General features: G+C 36.9%; 1 protein-coding gene across 1 annotated transcript; it reads right to left on the bottom strand.

The window, feature by feature from the left end:
* Positions 1-279: 279 nt before the first annotated feature.
* ceacam1 (CEA cell adhesion molecule 1) lies at positions 280-18,255 on the bottom strand. Its single transcript, XM_007250872.4, has 9 exons — positions 18,013-18,255; positions 15,172-15,471; positions 11,680-11,958; positions 10,204-10,467; positions 8,201-8,473; positions 6,246-6,497; positions 3,884-4,159; positions 2,289-2,516; positions 280-2,004 (listed from the first exon to the last, which is right to left on the bottom strand). Exons 1-9 carry the CDS (start codon positions 18,065-18,067, stop codon positions 1,916-1,918), a joined length of 2,016 nt encoding a protein of 671 aa, XP_007250934.3. The 5' UTR covers positions 18,068-18,255; the 3' UTR covers positions 280-1,915.
* Between the last annotated feature and the right edge of the window lie 4,117 nt (positions 18,256-22,372).

The following is a 22,372-nucleotide window of genomic DNA, read 5'->3' as shown; positions in this document are numbered from 1 at the left end:
AGTTATTCCTGTATTTTATTTTTTCTTGTTACATAATGCAGTTACATGTGTTCTATTACTTCCCAAATCTGTTTGAGTAGTTTTTTGCGAGTACGCCTTCTTTTATGCCCCTTTCTTCTCAAAAATTCTTAGCTAATGAGGTGCTTCAACTGCAAACATACTGTAAAGCTTAAATATTAACAAGAGAAATTCATATTAAGTTGTATTGGTGGATATACAATATTTCAATATGGTAATCAGTAAATAAAACATGCTGTGGACACTAAAGACACTTTAAAAAAAAACTTGGCATGCCTATGTGTTGATTAGCTGCATTTTTTTGTTTTTGGGGGATAAAAATGACACCATGCCAATATAAACAAAGTGAGCTGGTGTGATTTGGGTGTTTTAGCTCGCTTATCTTCTCACTGGTCACAGTACATTAGCGTGGGGATGGGGGTACCAGCAGGTGAATTCTGTTTTTTTATTATTATTATTTCGCAATAATGAAATGGATAAGATGTAAACCACCATTTAGAGTGAGGCTGGTGTGAAACACATCATTCCAGAGAAAAAAATGCACTGTAAATATACTTGACTTACGAAATTTTGAGATACTGTATTTTTTGCACTATAAGGTGCACCTAAAATCACTTAATTTTCCCAAAAATCCACTCTGCTGAAAAACAGAGTAATACAGGAGTTTCAATTTAGTTCTCCAGCACAGAAACAGGAGCAGTATTAGCTTTACCTGCTAACCACGCTAAGCGCTAGTTCTTTCACCGTTCTGAGGTGAGTGTTATCAGCCTGTAACCTGCTGCTAACCCCTGGCTAGCACTGCTGAAGCACTATTAGCATTAGCCACTTACTGCGCTAAGCATTAGCTCTTTTGCTGTTCAGAGGCGAGTATATCAGACTGTAACCTGCGTGTTTACTGTGTTAAAACAAACTACATGAGACGAACCGCTAGCTGATATTGCCCTGGCTTACCAGAACACTCAGGGTTCCTCAGTGTAGCTCTGTCAGGCAGCATTTACAACCCGCTAAAGCTGCAGTTAGCGACTAATGCTAATTCCACTGCACCCAGCCTTAGTGGAAAAATGGAAATGTAAGCTTACTGGAAATAAATGGAAGTGCTTTACTCACCCAAATGAACATTTTACAGGGGAGAAATCGGTGCAGATTAATATTTAGCTGTTGTTGTCCTTAAAATATATATTTTTATTATTATTAAAGTTTTGTTTACTTAGGCTTTCCCAGCAGCAAGACTTGCTGAATTAGAAGGAAAAAACATGGCGACACCTTTGTTCCTTTCTAGTGTCAGATAATGTGCCTAATAATCCAATTTTCCCTTATGTATAAAAATAGACCAGAAAATAGACATTATCCTTGGTTAAAATAATATTAATATAATCAATATATTGTCTAATTATATTTCCCCCCTTACAGATGGTGGTTTCTTTATGATAACTAAAATAAATAAATACATAAATATAGTATAGTAAATATAGTAAAAAAGTAAATAAAAAAAAGTTTTAAAAAGGATAAGGTTGTAAAGGTTCAATAGAACTATGAAATATGAAAGCTGTGAAAAAGCATTATGAAACAGCAGTCTACCAAAAAGTTTGATTTGTATGCTTTTCCACAATGAACCATGATTTCACACCAACCCTCCCCTTTAAAAGACTTTATTTACATCTCAACAGCTGAATTATGCACATTTTTTGTAAACTTGCTGGCATTTCCCTTTAAGTTAATAAACCCAACAATAAAATATATTTAATTTGTATTAAAATATTTTTAAAACTCAGTTTGACCCCCAAAAATCACAGCAAAAAAAAAGAAAATCACTTTGACCATTCTTGTTGTTAAGCAGTTCGTAGGTCAGTTCGCAGGGCTCACAGTGACGGCCAGTCTTGGACTAGTGGGATCAGTATTACAGACACTGGGTCAGCGCTGTGAGAACCAGAACCAGACAAGCCATCAGCAACACACTGGACTGAAGTGAAGACGCTGCATTATACTCTGTAGAGGAAACACACAGCATGAATATGTTTCTGTGAGTTAAATTAAATACAATTAAATTACAAAAAAATCAGACTAATAATAAAATATGAATATAAATATGTAAAGCATGTTAATAGATATAAGCAAAATAAAAAAGTAACATATTTGGTATACAGTGAATATTCCTATTTAAATAACATTTTAATCCTCACAATCAAGCTGAGATGTTTACAATAAAGTAAAAAAAAAAGTTTCCTCTAACCAATTAATCATGCATTCTTTATTCTAGGAGCTGTGCTCACCTGAGATAGTGTAGGTACCAGAGAGAGTGACATTGGTCAGGGGGTTTCTGGCCACACAGGTGTAGTTGCTGCCCACTGGAGTCAACAGAGGGATAGATACTGTTGGACCGTCTCCTACATTAGTGTTGCTGTTTAAGATCCAGTGATAAACGCATGCTGGCTGAGACGTCGCAGTACAGGTCAGCTGGGGTCCTTTCTCCTCTGTGATCTTTAGGTCCATCGGCCCATCTGTCCCACACAAGAACAAGCAGGGTCAAATTCAAAATGAGTTAATATTTGCAAAAAAAACAATGAAGTTTATACATTATACATTTTAACATTAAATATTTTGGGCTCTATTTTAAAAATCTATAACACATTGGTCAATTACGCATCACACAGCATTTTGGTTTATGGCGTGTTGTTATGTTTATGGTATCCTAAAGGCGCAAAATTGCATCTTGTGTGTCTCAAAACGCTCAAAAGTCATGAACTAATTCTCTTAATTATTCATCATGGGTGTGTTTAGATCATTACATGAAATGAACCAATCAGTGTGCCAAGTGTCTTTCCCTTTATTAAGAGCCAGGTGCGCTCTGACTTTGGCGTGTTCGTATCTTAACAGTGCAGCGCTTTGTGCTTTGTCTTGGCAGAGGATACTGACCTGTGCGTTCATGCTGTGAAGATACACCAGCAGCTCATTTAAGGGAACAGCATTGATATTTTATTCTTTGTTCTGTTTATTGTTGAGTTTATAAAAATGGACTTTGTTGATTGAATGTTTTAATCAGTCAGTGGCGCACCTGCGTTTTCAAGTACTGTATTTTTCGTACTATAAGGCAATCTCAATTACAAGACACACTATCAGTGAACTTCTATTTTCTGGTCTATTTTCATACATAAGGCGCACTGGAGTGCTGAATGTTAATCTACACAGATTTCTCTCCTGAAAATTGTTTATTTGGGTGAGTAAAGCACTTCTGTTTATTTATAGTAAAGATTAGATTAGCAAAATTTCACTGAGGCTAGCCATGGTTAGCAGCTAGTAGCTTGTTTTAACATGGTAAACACACAGACTACAGTCTTATATACTCACCTCCGAACAGTGAAAGAGCTAGCACTTAGCGCAGTTATTGGCTAGTGCTAATGCTGCTTCAGCAGTGCTAGCCGGGATTAGCAGCAGGCTAGAGGCCAATAATACTCACCTCTGAATGGTGAAAGAGCTAGCGCTTAGCCCTGTGGTTAACGGCTAACTAGCTTAGCCTAGCCTAGCTGGTTAATTTACTGTTCTGGCTCTCAGACGGCATTAGCCAAGCGATTTTCCTTCCCTTTTTTCCACAAAAGACGATCCAGCGCTGCAGGGTGCGGGCTACCGTGCTGTGGCTACGCGCTAGCCTGTGCTAAGCTAATGCTGCTGCCTGTGGAGGTGATGATTCAAAACTGTCCTGTGTGTATACGCCGTTACTCGGCAACGCGTCGGCGGAGTGATACATCATAAATATCAACACGGCTAGAACACTTCTCAACCAATGAGATTGTGAGGCCAGAACTAACTGTTGTATAAATTTTAATAGAACTTAAATAGCTTTTAAATGAAGGAACAGGAGTTTACTCACAGTTAGCCGTCAGGTTGTACATTTCGCTAGCATGCTTTCCAACAACGTTTGTGGCGATGCACTGATATTCCCCATCGTCTGAGGTCTGCAGAGGCTGGAAGGTTACGGTGGTGTTATCCGCTGAGACACTGATTGCAGAAGAAGAGGAAAGTGTTCGGTTATCTTTCAACCAAACGATGCTGTCGTAAGAGCCGGTGACGTTACAGAAGAGCTGGAGGGGTTTGGAGGCCAGAGGGATGGACATACTGGGGGTCAGCACCACTGAGGAGATGCCCACTGCAGAGAAAACACACACAAGGGATTTCACTACATCTGACTGAAGTTATTGAAAATACGTATGAGTTTCTAATTCTGATATTCATCTGTGGTTGGTGTGGTGCAGTGGATAACACCAGTCACCACTGCCTGCCAGTGAGCTATTACATCATGTGGGAGACTGGGGTTCAATACCCAATGTGAGTGACTATACTGTGCTCCACCAATAAGAATCCATGGGCAAGACTCCTAACACTACATTGGCTCAACTCTGTAATAGTAATAACCCTGTAAGTCACTATATAAGAGCGTCATCTAAATGTACATCTGGTCTGCAACTTTTTGTGAATAACCATTGTAACATTTTCTTGATGTTCTGACATTTTCAGTGCATAAATAAATGTAATCATAATGTTCTTTTAATGCTATGTTGTTTTTATTCCTATAGTATAGTCTGTCAAGTTTTCTGAATGTTCTTTTGATTTAAAAATGTATAGTTAAATGTAATGTTTAGCAACAATAATTGAACCTTATTTCAATGTTATAACTTTAGGTTTCTAAAACATCTAATCTGCCAAGTTTTTTGGATGTTTTGAGAATATTTTTACATGAATAACATTCCTACAGCCTTGCTGGAACATAAAAATACTTTTAGATAATTATAGGTTACCGAAACATCACGGCGAACAGAGAACATTATTAGAACATTTGGCAACGCTTTGAGGTTCCAGAAAGATTAGGCTGTAACATCACAAAAATAATGTTTTGGGAATGTTCTGGAACTGTTTTCTCGCAAAACATTACCAGCTAGCCAAATCATTTAACATTTATAAAAATGTTAACATTGAGAAAAACTAAAAAGAAAATAATTGAGACAAGTGACATTGCAGCTATGTTACCAGAACGTCTAGAAAATGTTCTGAGAATATTAACTGTAACCTTCAGTAAATGTTCCACTAACCAAAACGTCCTGAGAATGTCTTTCCAAATTTTAGAAATTGTTTGTAGTTCAGAGGTGAGTATTATCGACCTGTAGCCTGCTGCTAACCCTGGCTAGCACTGCTGGAGTAATATTAGCATTACCCGCTAATCACGCTAAGTGCTAGCTCTTTCAGAGGTGATTATTATTGGACTGTAGCCTGCGTGTTTACCATGTTAAAACAAGGTTTGTGGGACAAAGCGCTAGCTAATATTACCCTGGCTTACCAGAACACTCAAGGTTCCTCAGTGTAGCGCTGTGGGGTGGCATTACCCGCTATCAGTGGCTAGCCTTAATGGAAATCTAGAAATCTATGCTTGCTGTAAATAAACGGACGCACTTTACTCACCCAAATAAACAGTTTTCACGAGAGAAATCTGTATAGATTAACATCCAGCACTCATTTGACTTGAAGAAAAGAAAATGTTTTGTTTACTTAGCTTAGCTTTACAGGTCTCGCAAGACCTGCTAAATTAGAAAGAAAACATGGCAACACCCCTGTTCCTTACTAGTGTCACATAATGCGCCCTTATAATCCGGTGTGCCTTATGTATGCAAATAGACCAGAAAATAGATGGTCATTGATAGTACGCCTTAAAATCCAGTGTGCCTTATAGTGTGAAAAACACGGTAGAAATGTTGGTTATCTATACTTCACTGGAGTATTTTTTCAGATGGCTTTTTACTTCTACTCTTGTCATTTTAAACAATTATCTGAACTTTCTACTCCTTTCAGTTCAGCTTGTTTTCATTCCGGTGTTGTGTCGAATTCAGCACCCCCGCGAGGAAAAGCACCTTCTCTCTGGACAGCCTGCAGGTGACATGACTATTTTTCGTTATTTATTACGAGTCAGCAAAGCTTAAAACAGTACCTTGTGTGTTTCCATTTTCTAAGTAACGTTAAAGCCAAGAAGACGTGCGTGTGTGCGTTCCCGAGAGGGGGTGCTTTTCCTGGCAGGAGTGCTACATTCGGCACAACACTGGCTTCTTATTGTTAAAAAAATTAATAAATAAAAAATTCTCCATCCAGAAAGGTTAATGCTATGGCTAATAAGTGTATATATATTTTTTCCAAAAGGCTGCCATAAATGTCAATACTGTGAATGGAGGTCCAGACTCAAGACTTACCGATAACCGTAAGGTTCCATGTGGCGCTGCTGTTGATGCCTGTGATGTTATTATGGGCTGTGCAGACATATTCTTCACTGCGGTTTAACGTCAGAGAGGCAGTCTCATATACAGCACCCTCGGCCACCTTAGTCCCGTTGTAGTACCAGCTGTAGTCACTGGGGGGCTGTGAGAGAGCCGAGCAGTTCAGCCTCACTCTGTCTCCAGTCTGTGCTATGGCTGGACCTGAAATGGTAACGTTCCACGGACCATCTAGGGGACACGGAAAAAAGACACACATATAGTATACAGCATATTGTCTTGTTATTCATCATAATACACACATCTTTAACATTTAGCTCCTTTTTAGCTATTAGCATTTAGCATAGCTGCAACTCACATTAGCCCAAACCATGCTTTTCTTTTAGGTCATTAGCTTTAGCGACTAGACTACAGCCTGTTGTTGCTTTACCTTTAGATAATACACTACTGGTCAAAAGTTTTAAAACATCCCCATTTTTTCCCATTCATTTTGCTATTTAATCTCCTGGAATAATAAAAAGGAGACTAATTGTGTCTGTTAATTGTGAAATCATAGAGGCATGTGTGGCAGTCAATGATCTCTCACCAAGAGGAACACTACCCAATAGTAACTTCTTAGGGCCTTTTTATATACGGCAACAGGGAAGCACTTTTACACTCTCTTGTGGCAAGATCCAGTGTCTAATCAGACATAACTGCATGCTAATTTCTGAGGCAATACTATTTAATTACTTTCTGTCAGTGAGTGTATATAGTGTATACAGTGCAATGCTTTCATACCTCAAATAATGCAAAGAAAATATGTTCATATTCATTTAGAAACAACAATAGTAATGTTTTAACTTAGAAAGTGTTCAGAAATCAATATTTGGTATTTGGAATACCCCTGGTTTTTAATCACAGCTTTCATGCATCTTTGCATGCTCTCCACCAGTCTTACACACTGCTTTTGGGTGACCTTATATGCCTTATACTCCTGTCACAAAAAAATCAAGCAGTTCAGCTTTTTTTTCAAGCTTGTTACCATTCATCTTTCTTTTAATTACATTCCAGATTCAAGGTTTTTATTTGAATTTGTTTGGCAGGAGTTTTAAGGCATGAGGTCACGCAAAAGCAGTGTGTAAGACTGGTGGAGGAGAATATGCCAAGACGCATGAAAGCTGTGAAATAACCCTAAAAATCAGGGTTATTCCTCCAAATACTGATTTCAGAACTGTTCATGAGGTAAAACATTAGTATTGTTTCTAAACGAATATTGTCGCTGTCAAATGAAAAACAAGTATCTCCAAAACAGCAACTTTACAGGAGACAGAAAAAAACGATTAAAAAAGAGTAAAAAAAGAGTAAAAGAGTTTATTTTTAGGTAATTTTGAAGGATCTCTATTGGTCTGTTCATCAAGAAATTTTGGCATGATTTAAGTGACAGTTTTCTGTTAAAATTCAAAGTCAAAGTCAAAGTGGTTTTTATTGTCATTTACTATATACAGAGTACACAGTGAAACGAAACAACGTTCCTCCAGGGACCATGGTGCACATAAACACAGTGTAGACAGAACAATAGTGCAACAGTACAAAAGTGCAGACAGACAATACAACACAATACAGACAAAGTATAATAAATAACAAGACAGTGTGCAAATTATGCAGTGTGCATAATTTGCACACTGTTATATAGTAAACTAAAAATCGACAAAAATGGAGATACTTGTTTTTCATTGGACAGGAATTATATGAACTTGTTTTCTTTGCATTATTTGGACCATTGTTTCCTTTTATATACCGTTTTTAATTTTCTGTAATAAGTGACAGAAAATAAAGACAAAACTTTTTTTTAATTTGGAAGAAATGTCAGTAGTTTATAGAATTAAACAAAACTGTTCATTTTACTCAAAAACTTTATCAAAAATGTTCTAGTAGTGATTTTTATTACTCACAGTTGACCGTTAGGTGATAAGTCACGCTGGTCATGTTGCTCACGATGTTGCTGGCCACACACTGATAGTTTCCGTCATCAGAGAGAGCGAGCTGGCTGATGGAAAGTGTCTTGTTCTGGTTGGAGAAGGAGGTTTTGTTGTTAGAGAACAGGATCACGCCGTCCTTCATCCAGTAAACAGAGTCCACAGGTCCTGTGACCTCACAGCTCAGACTGAAGGACGAGTTGAATACGGGCGCATCCCCAACAGGCACCACTTTAGCTGATACTGGGTCTAAATTAAACAAATAGAGATATGGAGAATTCCATTATTCATTATCAACACAAGCAGCGAATAACCATATATCATTTATTATTTCCCATTTGAGAGAAATCAGTTATTCTTTCTTTTTTATTTTACATTTGGACAATATTTTTTAAAATAAAACAAACTAAATTGTGCTCTAATTACACATATATTTCTTAATTCAAAGCAAAGCAATTAAAATAAAATAATTTACTATAGTAAAAAAATATATATATTTCTTTCTCTTTACAAAAAAAAAATTGGTGATCAAACAGCATCATGAAAACAAAGCAACACACCAGATAAACAGACAGCCTAGGCAAGTAGAGCATTATTTAGACAAGCAGCCAAGAGCCCAATGGTCACTCTGAATGAGCTGCAGAGATCCACAGCTCTTTATGGAAGAATGGCAAGGAAAAAGCTGTTTTTGAAAGCAAGCTATAAGAGGTTCATGTAGGGGGACAACATAAATGCTATGTATTTTGGAAAACTAACATTGTGCATCTCCCTGAAAACACCATCCCCACTGTGAAACATGGTGGTGGCAGCATCATGCTGTGGGTATGCTTGGGAGTTGGGAGTGATGGAATAGATACTTTGAAAAAGTAATCTGATTACCAGTGTTGGGCACGTTATTTTGAAAAAGTAATTAGTTATAGTTACAAGTTACTTATCCAAAAAAGTAACTGAGTTACTCCACTATAAAAGTAACTAGTTACCAGTAAAAGTAACTGTTTTGTGTTACTCGCTCCCTTAACACCCCCAGGCCCCCACCTTCTCAGAGCGTGTTTTATAAGCCAGATGAATAGAGTGCACGACAGCAAAGACAACAATCATTGCTTAGGTGATTATGTGTGTTACTCACACACACAACGCACACACACACACTTGCGCCTTTGTCTGTATGCGCAAAGTAAAAAAAAAAAAGTTCATTGTGTTGGAAATGGTAACAGCGTTATAGTTACAGTCAGAGTAATTAGTTACATTACTCGTTACTGAAAAAAGTAACGACGTTAGTGAGCCGTTTATTTCAACATCGTTATTACTCTCACTGTGGATTACTGATTACCCCTTTATGGATTACTTGATTTTAAAAGTAACTAAATTACTTTTAAGTTACTTTAAAGTTACTGCCGCCTTATTATAACAGTTTTGCCAAAACTTAATTTACTGAAAGCTTCGCTCCGAGTTTTAGCCTGTTAGCTTGCTAGCCTGTAGTTAATTTGATGAGGTTGCGGCCGACAGTTCCAGCAATAAAGCGACGACTGTAAACATCTTTCTTGTTCATCCTTTCAACACATCCAGCCACAGTAACTTGGATAAAATACCTTAATCTGATTACTAGATACTGTTACTGGAAACTGAAACTGGAAAATTATCAAGTTAAAGTCATTTTTACTAAGTACATCACTGGTTGGGAAGCTGGTCAAAGCTGATGGGGAGATGGATGGAGATAAATACAGGGAAATCCTGGAAGAAAACCTGTTAGAGGCTGCAAAAGACTTGAGACTGGGAAGGAGATTGACCTTCCAGCAAGACAATGACCCTAAACATACAGCCAGAGTTTGATGGAATTGTTTAGATCATAGAAAATTCTTGGCCAAGCCAAGATGTTCTCTTTATCCAATCTGGCTGCACTTGAGATTTTCTGCAAAGAAGAATATTTTCTTAAAAGCTGGTACAGTTTTGAAATTTGGGTTATATAACTGAAATCTCACCTATAATCTGTATAGTTTTGGAGGCTGTAGAGGATCTGAGGGTGGCGGTGTTGTGGACGGTGCAGGTGTAGCCTCCACTCTGGTTCTGGAAGGTGTTTGTGAGGCGTAAAGTTGGTCCTGTTTGGTTTAGAGAAATGTTGTTGTAGGACCACTGGATCAGCGCTGTGGGGTTGGAGTCAGCAGAGCAGGACAGAGTGATGTTGGATCCGGAGATGTATCCCAGCTGCTCTGGCTGGACCGTCATTGTCAGGTTACTGGGGCCATCTGAAGAGTAGCAATGTTAGTCACATTTTTGTCCATGTCAAAAAAACAGCTATACAGTAACGGTGAGGGTAAAACCTTATGTTACATGCATACAACCTCGATTACAGTGATTTTTAGTGTTTTTACATAAACCAATGAACTGCAGTTACATAATTAATATTCAACTGGTCATGAAAGCAGCATGCTTTGATTTCTTCGACCAGAGCAATCAACCAAAATCATATTTTGAAATCTGATTTTAAAAAAGAGAGCTGAATTTTAGCAGGTTTATCAGAATTCTCAGTGCATGTTCATTTTTAACCAGATTATTCTCTGATTATTCTAAGTATTCAACATATAGGCTACATTATATAGTACAATATACTACAGCAATTAGTACTGTGCAAAATACACAGCATCAAACTTCATGAGTTAAAAAAATTACCACGTTTTACACTACAAGGCCCACCAGATTATAAAGCCCACTATCAATGAATGACTGTATTCTGGTATATTTTCATACATAAGACGCATCGAATTGTAAGAGACATTATGCGACACTAGTAAGGAACAGGGGTGTCATCATGTTTTCCTTCTAATTCAGCAGGTCTCGTCGCTGGGTGGTGATTTCTCTTCTAAAAACTGTATATTTGGGTAAGTAAAGCCCTTTTGCCCTTCTGTTTCTTTACAGTAAGCTAACATTTCCAGATTACCACTAAGGCTGTAGTGCTAGCCGCAGGATATAGTCCAATATATTTGTCTCTGAATGGCGTAAGAACTAGCGCTTAGGTTACTAGGTTAGCAGCTAGGTTAGCAGCTAATGCTAATGCTGCTCTGTGCCTCAGACTAAACTGAAACTCCTGTATAACTCTACGTTTTAGCGGAGTGGCTTTACTGCTCCTTACAACCTCACTGGTAAAATTCATACATATGTACTTAATTTAATGCCATCTCACACTGTATCCAATGATAATAACTCAGGTTTTAATTTAGCTGATATGATATTTAGCTTTTTTTGTACATTGTATCTAAAAATATGTAGATTTTATACAGACTCGTTGCTATAAGCATTCGTTATTTGGAAGATACACAAGCCTTGGTCTTGGGTTATTGCTTACATGTTGGATTAATGATAATTGTGTACTATTCACAGTATTTTAGTAATGATCTACCACAGATAAGTAGAATAAAATAAATTAAAATGCCCAGTTCTTGTCGTAGCGTGACACTCACAGCTGATGTTGAGGTAGACGTCCTGGCTCGTTCCGTTGCTGAAGCTATTGGTCACAACGCAGGTGAAAGGGCCGCGGTCGTATCTGGTCACACTGCTAATGGTGAGCACTTGTCCGCTGTTACTGAGCTGAACGTTGACCCCTGTGCTGACCTGAGAGCTGCCGTTATACCAGGAGAAGGTTATGGGCGTGCCGCGGGAGGTGCAGTTAAACGAGACGCTGTCGTTAAACTCCACCAGATCCGTCTGACTCGCCGTCAGAGACACGTTCGTGATCGGTTCTGCAGGTAAAAAAAACATACAGAACAGTTCTTAATCTCAGACAGACAATGTACTTAAACGATATCATCGCTGTCCAATGAAAAACACTTATTTCCATTTTTCCATTTTGTCGATTTCGAGTTTACTACATAATTTGAACAGACAAACTGTCCCTTACAGTGTGCCAAAATTTCTTAATGAACAGACCAATAGAAACTCTTTAAAATGACCTGAAATAAACTCTTTTTAAATTGACTTCCATTGAAAGTTACAAGATTTTTTTCTCTCTCCTGTAAAAAGTTGCTGATTTGGAAATAAGTGTTTTTCATTGGACAGCGACGATATATACTCTTTATACACTATAAAAACAAAACTAAAATGTAATTTTAAAATATTATCTATTGTAGTATATTTTGGGATTATTGTGGGAGTTATTTTAACACTATAAAGAAATAGACTGTGGGCTCTATTTTTACACCTTGCGCCCGTGCCTTTAAATTAGCATTAGAGTTTGGAAATATATCTAGCCTGATGAGTGTGGAGGTCTGGAAGTGGAATGTGTTCAGGTACATTTTGGGCATGTTTCTATCTATCAGGAAACATATAAGCAGGTGCGCTACTGACTGATTAAAACCCTGTCAGCCACCCAATCCTATCATTGCCATGCAGGAACACACAAATATAGTGCTGCAGTCCAAATTCAGCTTTTACATAACAATAAACATAATAAGGAGTAAAATAACATTTATTTTCTCTTAAATTACCCACTGGCACACCTTTACAACATGAACACGCAGGTCAGTTTTCTCTGCTGAGACATGTAAAAGCGCAGCGCTGTTAAGATACGAACATGCCAAAGTCAGAGCTCACCTGGCTCTTAAAGGGAATGACGACTGGCACACTAATTGGTTTATTTTATGTTACGCCCAAAACACACCCTTGATTAATTAAGAGAATTAGTTCATGACTTTTTGAGCCATGCAAAGTGTATTTTTGGCGCCCTCACGATACCAAAGACACACTGACATGCTCTAAATCCAGCTGCACAATGCACATTTGAACTGTGCGCTATAGTTCACTAAAATAAGGACCCATATGTTATCCAGGACAGTGTAAAATTAAATAATGTAAGAAATTATTTAACACTGTTTATTTTACAGTTAATATCTCCCAATCAAATCTGTAAATCTCAAATAGTACATCTGTATCTTTAGGTCTGTTTCCTGAGTTTTATACCACAAGAGATCAGTCAATCAGACACTGCCCTCTAGAGTCGGTTTCAGTAACAGATCTTCTGCCCAGATAAATAATCATATGGCCAATTGAAAGATTTTTGCTTCAGGATCTTCCAAAAATAATTTTTAACAATTTTTTTCCTACATTGTAAATGAATAATGAATTAATTCAGACTATAAAAGAACACATACGGAATCATGTAGTAACTCAAAAAGTGTTAAACAAACCAAATTCCTTTGTGAAATATCTGAGTCCTGATGAGAGCCAGTTTCATCATCCTAACAATTTTGACAACATATTTTTTTTACTTCTTTATTTAAATATTTTTTTGCCATAATATGTATTAGAACATTACTCAAATAGAGCTATTGACTGTATACCAACTCTACCTCTTCACTTCTTTACAACTGATGCTCTCAAACACATTAAGAGGCAAAACAATAATGTAAAAATAACTCTTGAAGAGTTCAGCACAGCTGTTAACTGAAAGCCTGAATTCCAGGTGACTCTACCTCATAAAACTGACTGAGAAAATCCAGCCAAGATGTGCAAAACTGCCTCTAAGCAAAGAATCTAAAATATAAAGCATATTCTGGTTTGTTTAACACTTTTTTTATTAAATAATTCAATATAATTTTCTTCATAGTTTGGATGACTTTAGTATTAATCTACAGTGCAGAACATTTAAAAAAAATAAGAAAGAACACTGAGTTTAAGGTGTGTCCAAATTGGCTGTTGGCTGGTACTATAAATATATAGCATGAATGAAAAGAGATTTAACAGCCGCACTAAATAAATCTGCTAATACGTCACTACAATCTCTGTAAACATGGTAACATTATTAATTTGCGCTGAAACAAAATGAACTTGAAATTAAATTGTCAAAATTTTCAGATCGATTGGGAAATGAATGAAGAAATGTCCTTGAGTTAAATGATAAGTCGATAATGTAATTACCCTGGCAGGCCTGGGTGTGGCTGCGTGTCAGTGTGAACGTTAGTGATGTTTGATACCACCGATTTCCTTTCCAAACCGATACCCATAAATAAAAGCTAGTATCTGCAATACCAATCTGATTCGATACTTATTTTAAAATATGATTGGGGTTTTCTGCATTAAACATTTAATCCTGTTTAGATTCAACTATACATGTAGTCTCTCCAAATATTTAAAAAGAAATGTTAAATAAATAAAGAAATGCCACAATAATAGTTGAATATATTAAATTTGAATATGTGTATTTATAACAGTTAAAGCAAATCAGACTGATTGTACATAATAATAGACACATTTTATAAATAGGAAAAGTTCACCATGGGCCATGGCTGTGTTATCACAATTTTTATAATTTAATGACACCTAGTATATGTAATCTGCTTTAGATTATCAATTTAATGATAAATTATTTAGGAAACCTCACCTGAATAAATCATCTTAGTGATACACTTGTTTAAACTCTTTTAAAAGAGTTTAAAAAGCTTTTGCAGCTTTTTGTTAAAGCGTGTACTTATTTCGCTACTTATTATATAACCATATTTATTAATTTGAACAGTTCTAACAGCAGCAGTGCTCACCGTGCCGCAGTGCTTAGGTATTACGCACTGACCCAGGCGGAAGAAAAAGTACTTCCTGTTATGCTTCTCTTCTTGTAATAAGGAAACATTGCTTGGCAAAACACTTAGTTTATTTAAACTTCTTAACAGCAACTTAACAGGTTGTGGTGAGGAGTCAGCTACTCTCCTCTAGCTGCTTCTTCAGGCCTCTACATAACAATAGGCTGAACTTCTGCACGTACCACTGCCACCTAGTGGACTAACAATAACATATCACTACAGTTCCCAACAAACCTCAACTGACTGAAGTATCAAAAGTATCGATATTGTGATTTTAAAATCAATTTTAGAGCATAAAGATTTGGTATCGGAGGTATCGATATTTCAGTATCGATCCGCACATCACTAGTGAACGTGTGTGTGTGTGTGTGTGTGTGAACTCACCCTGAACAGACAGTGAAACCTGGGCCTGGACGCTGGGTTTGACGCTCTGCAGGATGTAGACTCCCGAGTCGTTGGTTTGCAGGGAGTGTAAGGAGAGCTGGAGGGAGGTCTGGTTGAAGGAGACTCGGCCTTCGTAGCCGTTACCCACCATGATATCACCCGGGTACCAGAACACCAGGATGTTATTTTCAAACTGCCAGGTTCCAGCCACGATTGCTATCAGTGGATTTACACTGAACGTGACATTCTCACCAACCCGCACTGGATTCCCAGATGGAACCAGAGTCACAGTGGACACACCTGAGAGAGAGAGAGAGAGAGAGAGAGAGGGGGGGGGGGAGGAGTTAATACTTTAACTCAGTGATGATTCTTCAATGAAAAACGTGTTTTTTTTGTCCAGATACTTGTGACTAATACTGTTGATCTATCTATCAAAAACGTGATGTTTTTCCTGCATTTAACCAAATTGAAAACCTCTGGAATATAATCAAGAGGAAGATGGATGATCACAAGCCATCAAACCAAACTGAACTGCTTGATTTTTTGCACCAGGAATAAAGATATAAAGTTATCCAAAAGCAGTGTGTAAGACTGGTGGAGGAGAACATGATGCTAAGATGCATGAAAACTGTGATTAAAAACCAGGGTTTTTCCACCAAATATTGATTTCTGATCTCTAAATAGCAAAATCAGATAAACTGATTCTGAAACTGAGCCCTGTTTTTTTAAAGCCATTTAGAGGTGGACTTGTTTCTGTGCTTGGGATCGTTGTCCTGTTGCAGAACCCAAGTATGTCTGAGCTTAAGGCCACAAACAGATGGCCGGATATTCTCCTTCAGGATTGTCTGGTAAACAGCAGAATTCCTGGTTCCATCTATTACAGCAAGTTGTCCAGCAGCCCCAGACCATCACACTATCACCATGTTTTATGTTGAGTAACTTTTTCTGAAATAATTATTGTTAGTGTTAGTTTTACGCCAGATTTAATGGAACACACACCTTCCAAAAATTTCCACTTTTGATCAACATTATTATTATTATTATAGTATTTTCCCAAAGTCCTGGGGATCATGAAGATGTTTGTTTGTGTTGTTTTTGGTCAGCAGTGTTTTTTGCTTTAAAACTCTCCCATGAAGACCATTTTCAACCAGTCTCTTTCTTATTATCAAATCATTAACACTAACCTTAACCGAGGCGAGTGACACCTGCAGTTCTTTAAATGTTGTTCTGGGTTCTTTTGGGATCTCCTGGATGAGTGGTTCAAAGTCAAAGTCAAAGTGGTTTTTATTGTCATTTCAGCTATATACAGAGTACACAGTGAAACGAAACAACGTTCCTCCAGGGACCATGGTGCACATAAACACAGTGTAGACAGAACAATAGTGCAACAGTACAAAAGTGCAGACAGACAATACAACACAATACAGACAAAGAATAATAAATAACAAGACAGTGTGCAAATTATGCAGTGTGCAAAAAAGACCAGTGAGGTAGTAATTACCTCTATTACACAGTGTGCAATAGAGTCCAGTGAGGTAGTAGGGTTTTTAGTGCTTTTCATTTTCTGGGCTAAGTGGGGTAAGAGTGTGTGTGTGCATGTACAGAAAAACCATCAGTTCAGTCTCTGCAGTTGAGAAGTCTGATGGCTTGGGGGTAGAAGCTGTTGCAGAATCTGGTCGTGCTGGACCGGATGCTGCGGTACCTTCTTCCCGAAGGCAGGAGGGAGAACAGTTCGTGTGAGGGATGGGTGGGGTCATTCACAATGCTGGTTGCTTTGCGGATGCTGCGGGTGGTGTAAATGTCCGTGATGGAGGGGAGAGAGACGCCGATGATCCTCTCAGCTGTCCTCACAATACGCTGGAGGGTGTTGCGGTCAGAGACGGTGCAGGTCCCAAACCAGGCAGTGATGCAGCTGCTCAGGATGCTCTCAATGGTCCCTCTATAGAAGAGTGTGAGGATGGGTGGAGGGAGACAGGCCTTTCTCAGCTTCCGGAGGAAGTAATTTAGAGTAATTTTGGTTGGCCGGTCACTCCTGGGAAGGTTCACCAGTGTTCCATGTTTTTTTCCATTTGTGAATAATAGCTCTCACTGTGGTTCTCTGAAGTCCCAAAGCTTTAGAAATGACTCTGTTACCTTTTCCAGACTGATAGATGATTTATTTTTGATGTTGTGTTCTTTTTTGAGATCTTTTATCTGTTTCATGTTGTCAGACAGGATCTGTTTAAGTGATTTCTTGATTCTACAGGTCTGGCAGTAATCAGGCCTGGTTGTGGTTCATTTAATTTCTCGTAATAAATTAAATCATCACTTAAAAAGTGCTTTTAATATTTACTCAGGTTATATTTGTCATATATTAAATTGTGTTTGATAATCTAAAAAAATGTAAGTATGAGAAAAAGAAAATACAAAAAGAAAAAGAAATATGTGGGGGGCAAATAATTTTTTACGCCACTGCATATAAAAATTGCCCTGATTGGTGTATTTTATTAAAACGTAGTAAAAAAAATATATATATATATAGGCATTATAAAGTTATTGCTGACTTACAAATGCTGTACAAATGCTTACTAACAGTTACAAATGCTGACTTGTACTGTTTATACAAGTGACATTATTTGATCTGTAATATGACACCAGAGGCCCTAGTTAATAATTATGAATTAATAATAAATATAGTATTTCTTTTGTGTTCTGACCTCTTGTTTTTTTTTCTCAACTTATATAACATTTTTAAAATGTCTTTAACTCTACTGTTCTAAACATAATATATACTTATTACTATTTTTCATTTATTCCTATAAAAATACAATATGAATTGTGCATTATTAATAATAATATTACCTGTAATGTAGGTGATGAGGATGAAAATGAAGCGAGGGATGAATCTCTGCTCCATCTGGAAAGTCCTGTAGAGATCCTGGTCCTGGTGCACCTGCTCAGCTCAGCTCAGGTTAAAGTGAGGGATACAGTCAGCAGCAGCTGAGCTTTCTATCTGCAAATGTTTGCATAGCTTTAACACGAAACTCTGCTCAGTTGATGCATGTGTCACCACTGACCACTCCTACACACACACACACCCCATCCCCACACACACATATACACACACACACACACACACACACATGCGCAGGTTTGGTGTTAGGTACAGCAGGGTGTGTTGGGTGTGCTACAGTTTACACTGACATCAAGCTTTTGGTAGTCAGGGTTCTTAATGTTACTAAACAATGAGAAATAATGAGCTCTCGGCCAATCAGAGTCCAGAATTTTTGGTTTATATTATATGAATGATTAAGCACATTTGTGCTGGGCAGATTCACCTGTCAAAACTGTGAGTCAAAATTATTTATACATTGTTAGTCCCTTCATTCCCCAGATTGAGCCATTTAAGGGCTCTGTCACTTTTATGCAAATTGTGCTAAATTGCAAAACACAACGAAGATAGTTCATTCCTAAATTTCCTTCGGGATAAATAAAGTATCTATCTATCTATCTATCTATCTATCTATCTATCTATCTATCTATCTATCTATCTATCTATCTATCTATCTATCATTCAAAACTCATTATCGGAAAGTACTTACATCTCGCTCATCTGCTGACTTGCCATGAAGAGTAGGTACAGATCCCTCCTTCAGATGATGCACTTTGGTCATCAAAACAGCAGACTGAAATTGCATTTCTTCAACTGATCTAGTGGGTGGGGTTCTGGTGGGGGTTGACGAGTGAGGGGTGGTGCCAGGGTGGTTGTGTGCAGGTTTCCTTATTGTGATGTCACAATAAGGGAGCATCCAAATGGCTCATAGAAACAAATGAAAACAGGTGGACGGCACTGTGCTGTTAGATTAGTAGGTTCTGGGGTTTGATAACAGATGAATGGGGTGTAAAAGTGGATTTTTGACACTGCTCCTCGCTGTCAGGAATCCTAAAATTGACTTGAGCAAAAATTGCTCTTCGCATGTGGCCAGCTTATACAGCTCTGGAAAAAAATAAGAGACCACTTAAAACTATTATGAGATTCTTTGATTTTACCAAATTGAAAACCTCTGGAATATAATCAAGAGGAAGATGGATGATCACAAGCCAACAAATCAAGCTGAACTGCTTGAATTTTTTTATGCACCAGGAGTAAAGCAGCATAAAGTTATCCAAAAGCAGTGTGTAAGACTGGTAGAGGAGAACATGATGCCAAGATGCTTAAAAACTGAGAATAAAAACCAGGGTTATTCCACCAAATATTGATTTCTGAACTCTTTAAACTTTATAAATATGAACTTGTTTTTTTTTTTTATTCTATTATTTGAGGTCTGAAAGCTCTGCATCTTTTTTTGTTATTTCAGCCATTTCTCATTTTCTGCAAATAAATTACAATATTTTATTTGGTATTTGGGAGAAATGTTGTCTGAATGAAACAAAAGTAAATAGCAAAATCAGAGAAACTGATTCAGAAACTGAAGTGGTCTTTTTCTAGAGCTATACCTTGGTGAAAAAAATATACTTAATATACTTTAAACATATTGGGAAATGTCTAAGTATGCTGAAAATATACTAACAGATAAAATATGTTAAAATTACATTAATATTATGTTTTCGTCAAATTTTTGAAAGTAAACTTTGATCATACTTAAAAAAAAGTACAATATACTGTATTAAACAAAAATCACTTAATATGAATACACTTTTAGTTTAATGTAATTCAATATACTTCTAAAATACTTATTTTTAAATATAATGTTTTACATTTTTAGCAAAGTGTGTTAAAAAACAACTGTTACAGTAGTTCACTTAAAGTATAATGTATCATGTAACTTTTTAAAAAGGAAAAAAAAAATCCTACTACTAATTAAAAAATTCTAAATTAAATTTGTAACACACTAAAAATTGTATTACAGTATAATAAAATATATATTTTATACCCAACAAGGTATTTTAGAAATGTGCTACTTACAAAAGACAGGAACAAGAAGCATATTTGTACTCTAATGTAAATAGATCACATATATTTAACATCAATTCTTAGTACATTCCTAATATACCTGGTGTATAATAAATAGTGATACAGTTGTAATAGTGTTGTTAAGAATGAACAGAGTTTTGGGATATGAACCACGCCTCAAGTTCCCTAGCTCCTCCCCCTGGTCCTATATATATATATACCTCCCAGGTGCTCCTCACCTACGTGACTTTCGACCTCGCACCCGCCTCCACCCCATCACCACCCTCATCTTAATCTCTTACCTAGCTGCGGGGGGGATTTGGCTTGAGAACCGTCCCAAGCTGTTCTGAACTGTACCCCAAGTATCATCATCACAGTTCCCCTCCCCGCATGGTGTAGGCGGGGTTCATTATAGCAAACTCATTATTAAATGTATTATAATTTTACTGTAAGCATATTTAAAATATGGGGTTACATACATGAAGTAGTATTTAAAGGTTTAAATGTTATTTAAGTATATTTAAAATAGTTCTATTTTAGTACAGTTAAGTACACTTAGCACAATTTAAGTAAGACTTTTATACTATTTTTATACAATTAAACAATCGTTACCTGTCTCCCCAGGTGTTCATTGTTTCCTGTTTGTATAAATAGTCCCCTTTTGTCTTTGTTTTATTTGTCGGTCTTTGCACCTTCCTCCGTTGTTTGTCTTTCTACGTTTGCTCTAGTTATATCCTCGTTTTATAGTTCTTTGTTAAGTATATATTCTGTTTATCCGTGTATACTTCTCGTTTGTTTTCTTGTATATATCCCTAGTCCTGTTTAGTTATTATCGGTCTAGTTTAGTTTCCCATTTTCTCCCTGCTTATGTTTGCTTATTTTCTCGTTTACTCCTTGTTTGATTGTTTGTTTATTTCTTATTTAATCAATCTTGTTGGTCTTATCCGTTTTTACGTCAGCCTCCCGTCTGCCATCTGTTACACTCTTTAAATATACTGATTAATATTATGGCTACAAGAACACTTTAGTGCACTATCGCATAATAATGCTTACTTTATTTTACTTTATATTACTTTTTTTCCCACTATATATACACTATATAGTATCGTATATTTTAGAAATCTGTCTTATGCTTCAGGCTCTGGTTGGTTGAGCAGTGTGAGTTAGATAACTGAGGTCCTCTGAGAGTCGTACTACAGACCTCAGCAGCTCTGAATGTCATCAGGACCAGGCAAGAACATGCCGTCAAACATCGCACAATCTAATCTACAGTAAATTTACATAGTCCACTGTTTGACATGTTTCAGAGATCTGAGCACCAGATCTGTTAAGCCGTACGTGGGTTATGAATGTGTGAAGCGTGATCACCAGAAAAGATCTCCCAGCTGGATTTTGAGGTTTCGTTACTAATAAAGAGAGCAGGTGGTCAGATCTTTGGAAATGCTGAAACATTACTAATATTTGAAGCAGATAAGCTTTCAGAAGTCACCGTACTTTATCCTGAAAAGCTCCCAAAACCACTTCAGTTAGAACTTTTAAGAACTGTTCAATGTTAAAACCGAACACCAATCAACATTATAACCACCTGCACAATACAGTATTAGGTAGGTTCCTCTCAAGTTGGGCTACACAATATATGGTTATATTTCAATGTGCACATGCTCAGTAGTCACAGATAGGCAGATAAGGCCTGCAAAGTCACTCAGGGTAAATGAAATCATAATACGTCATGCTGATGATTCTCACTCTTCTCATGTTACATGGCATATCAGATGCAGGTTATACCTGTCCAATTTTATTTCAACGCCTTCCTAAAATAATCTACTATTTTTTTCCAGGTTTTCCAGGAAACACAAAACACATATAACAGGTTTCATGGCTATTTAAAATAATTAGCAATACTTTTAGAAGATTATCAGAACTTTATCATACAGTCGAGCAGTAGAACCAACCAGAAACCTTAATCCTAATTAAAAAAATGTAAAACTATTGATTGAAAAGACAGAAAATATTTATATGTTAATATTTCAACATTTTAAAAGCCACATATATAGCTCTAAAAAAAATCAGTTTTTAAATCAGTTTCTCTGATTTTGCTTTTTATAGGTTTATGTTTGAGTAAAATGAACGTTGTTGTTTTATTCTATAAACTACAGACAATATCTCTCCCAAAGTCCAAATAAAAATATTGTCATTAAGAGCATTTTTTGCAGAAAATTAGAAATGGCTGAAATAAAACAAATAATAAAAAAGATGCAGAGCTTTCAG

Source organism: Astyanax mexicanus, chromosome 6 (assembly GCF_023375975.1).
Source record: "Astyanax mexicanus isolate ESR-SI-001 chromosome 6, AstMex3_surface, whole genome shotgun sequence".
NCBI classification, from domain to species: domain Eukaryota; kingdom Metazoa; phylum Chordata; class Actinopteri; order Characiformes; family Acestrorhamphidae; genus Astyanax; species Astyanax mexicanus.
This window is presented reverse-complemented; position numbering and strand designations above follow the sequence as displayed.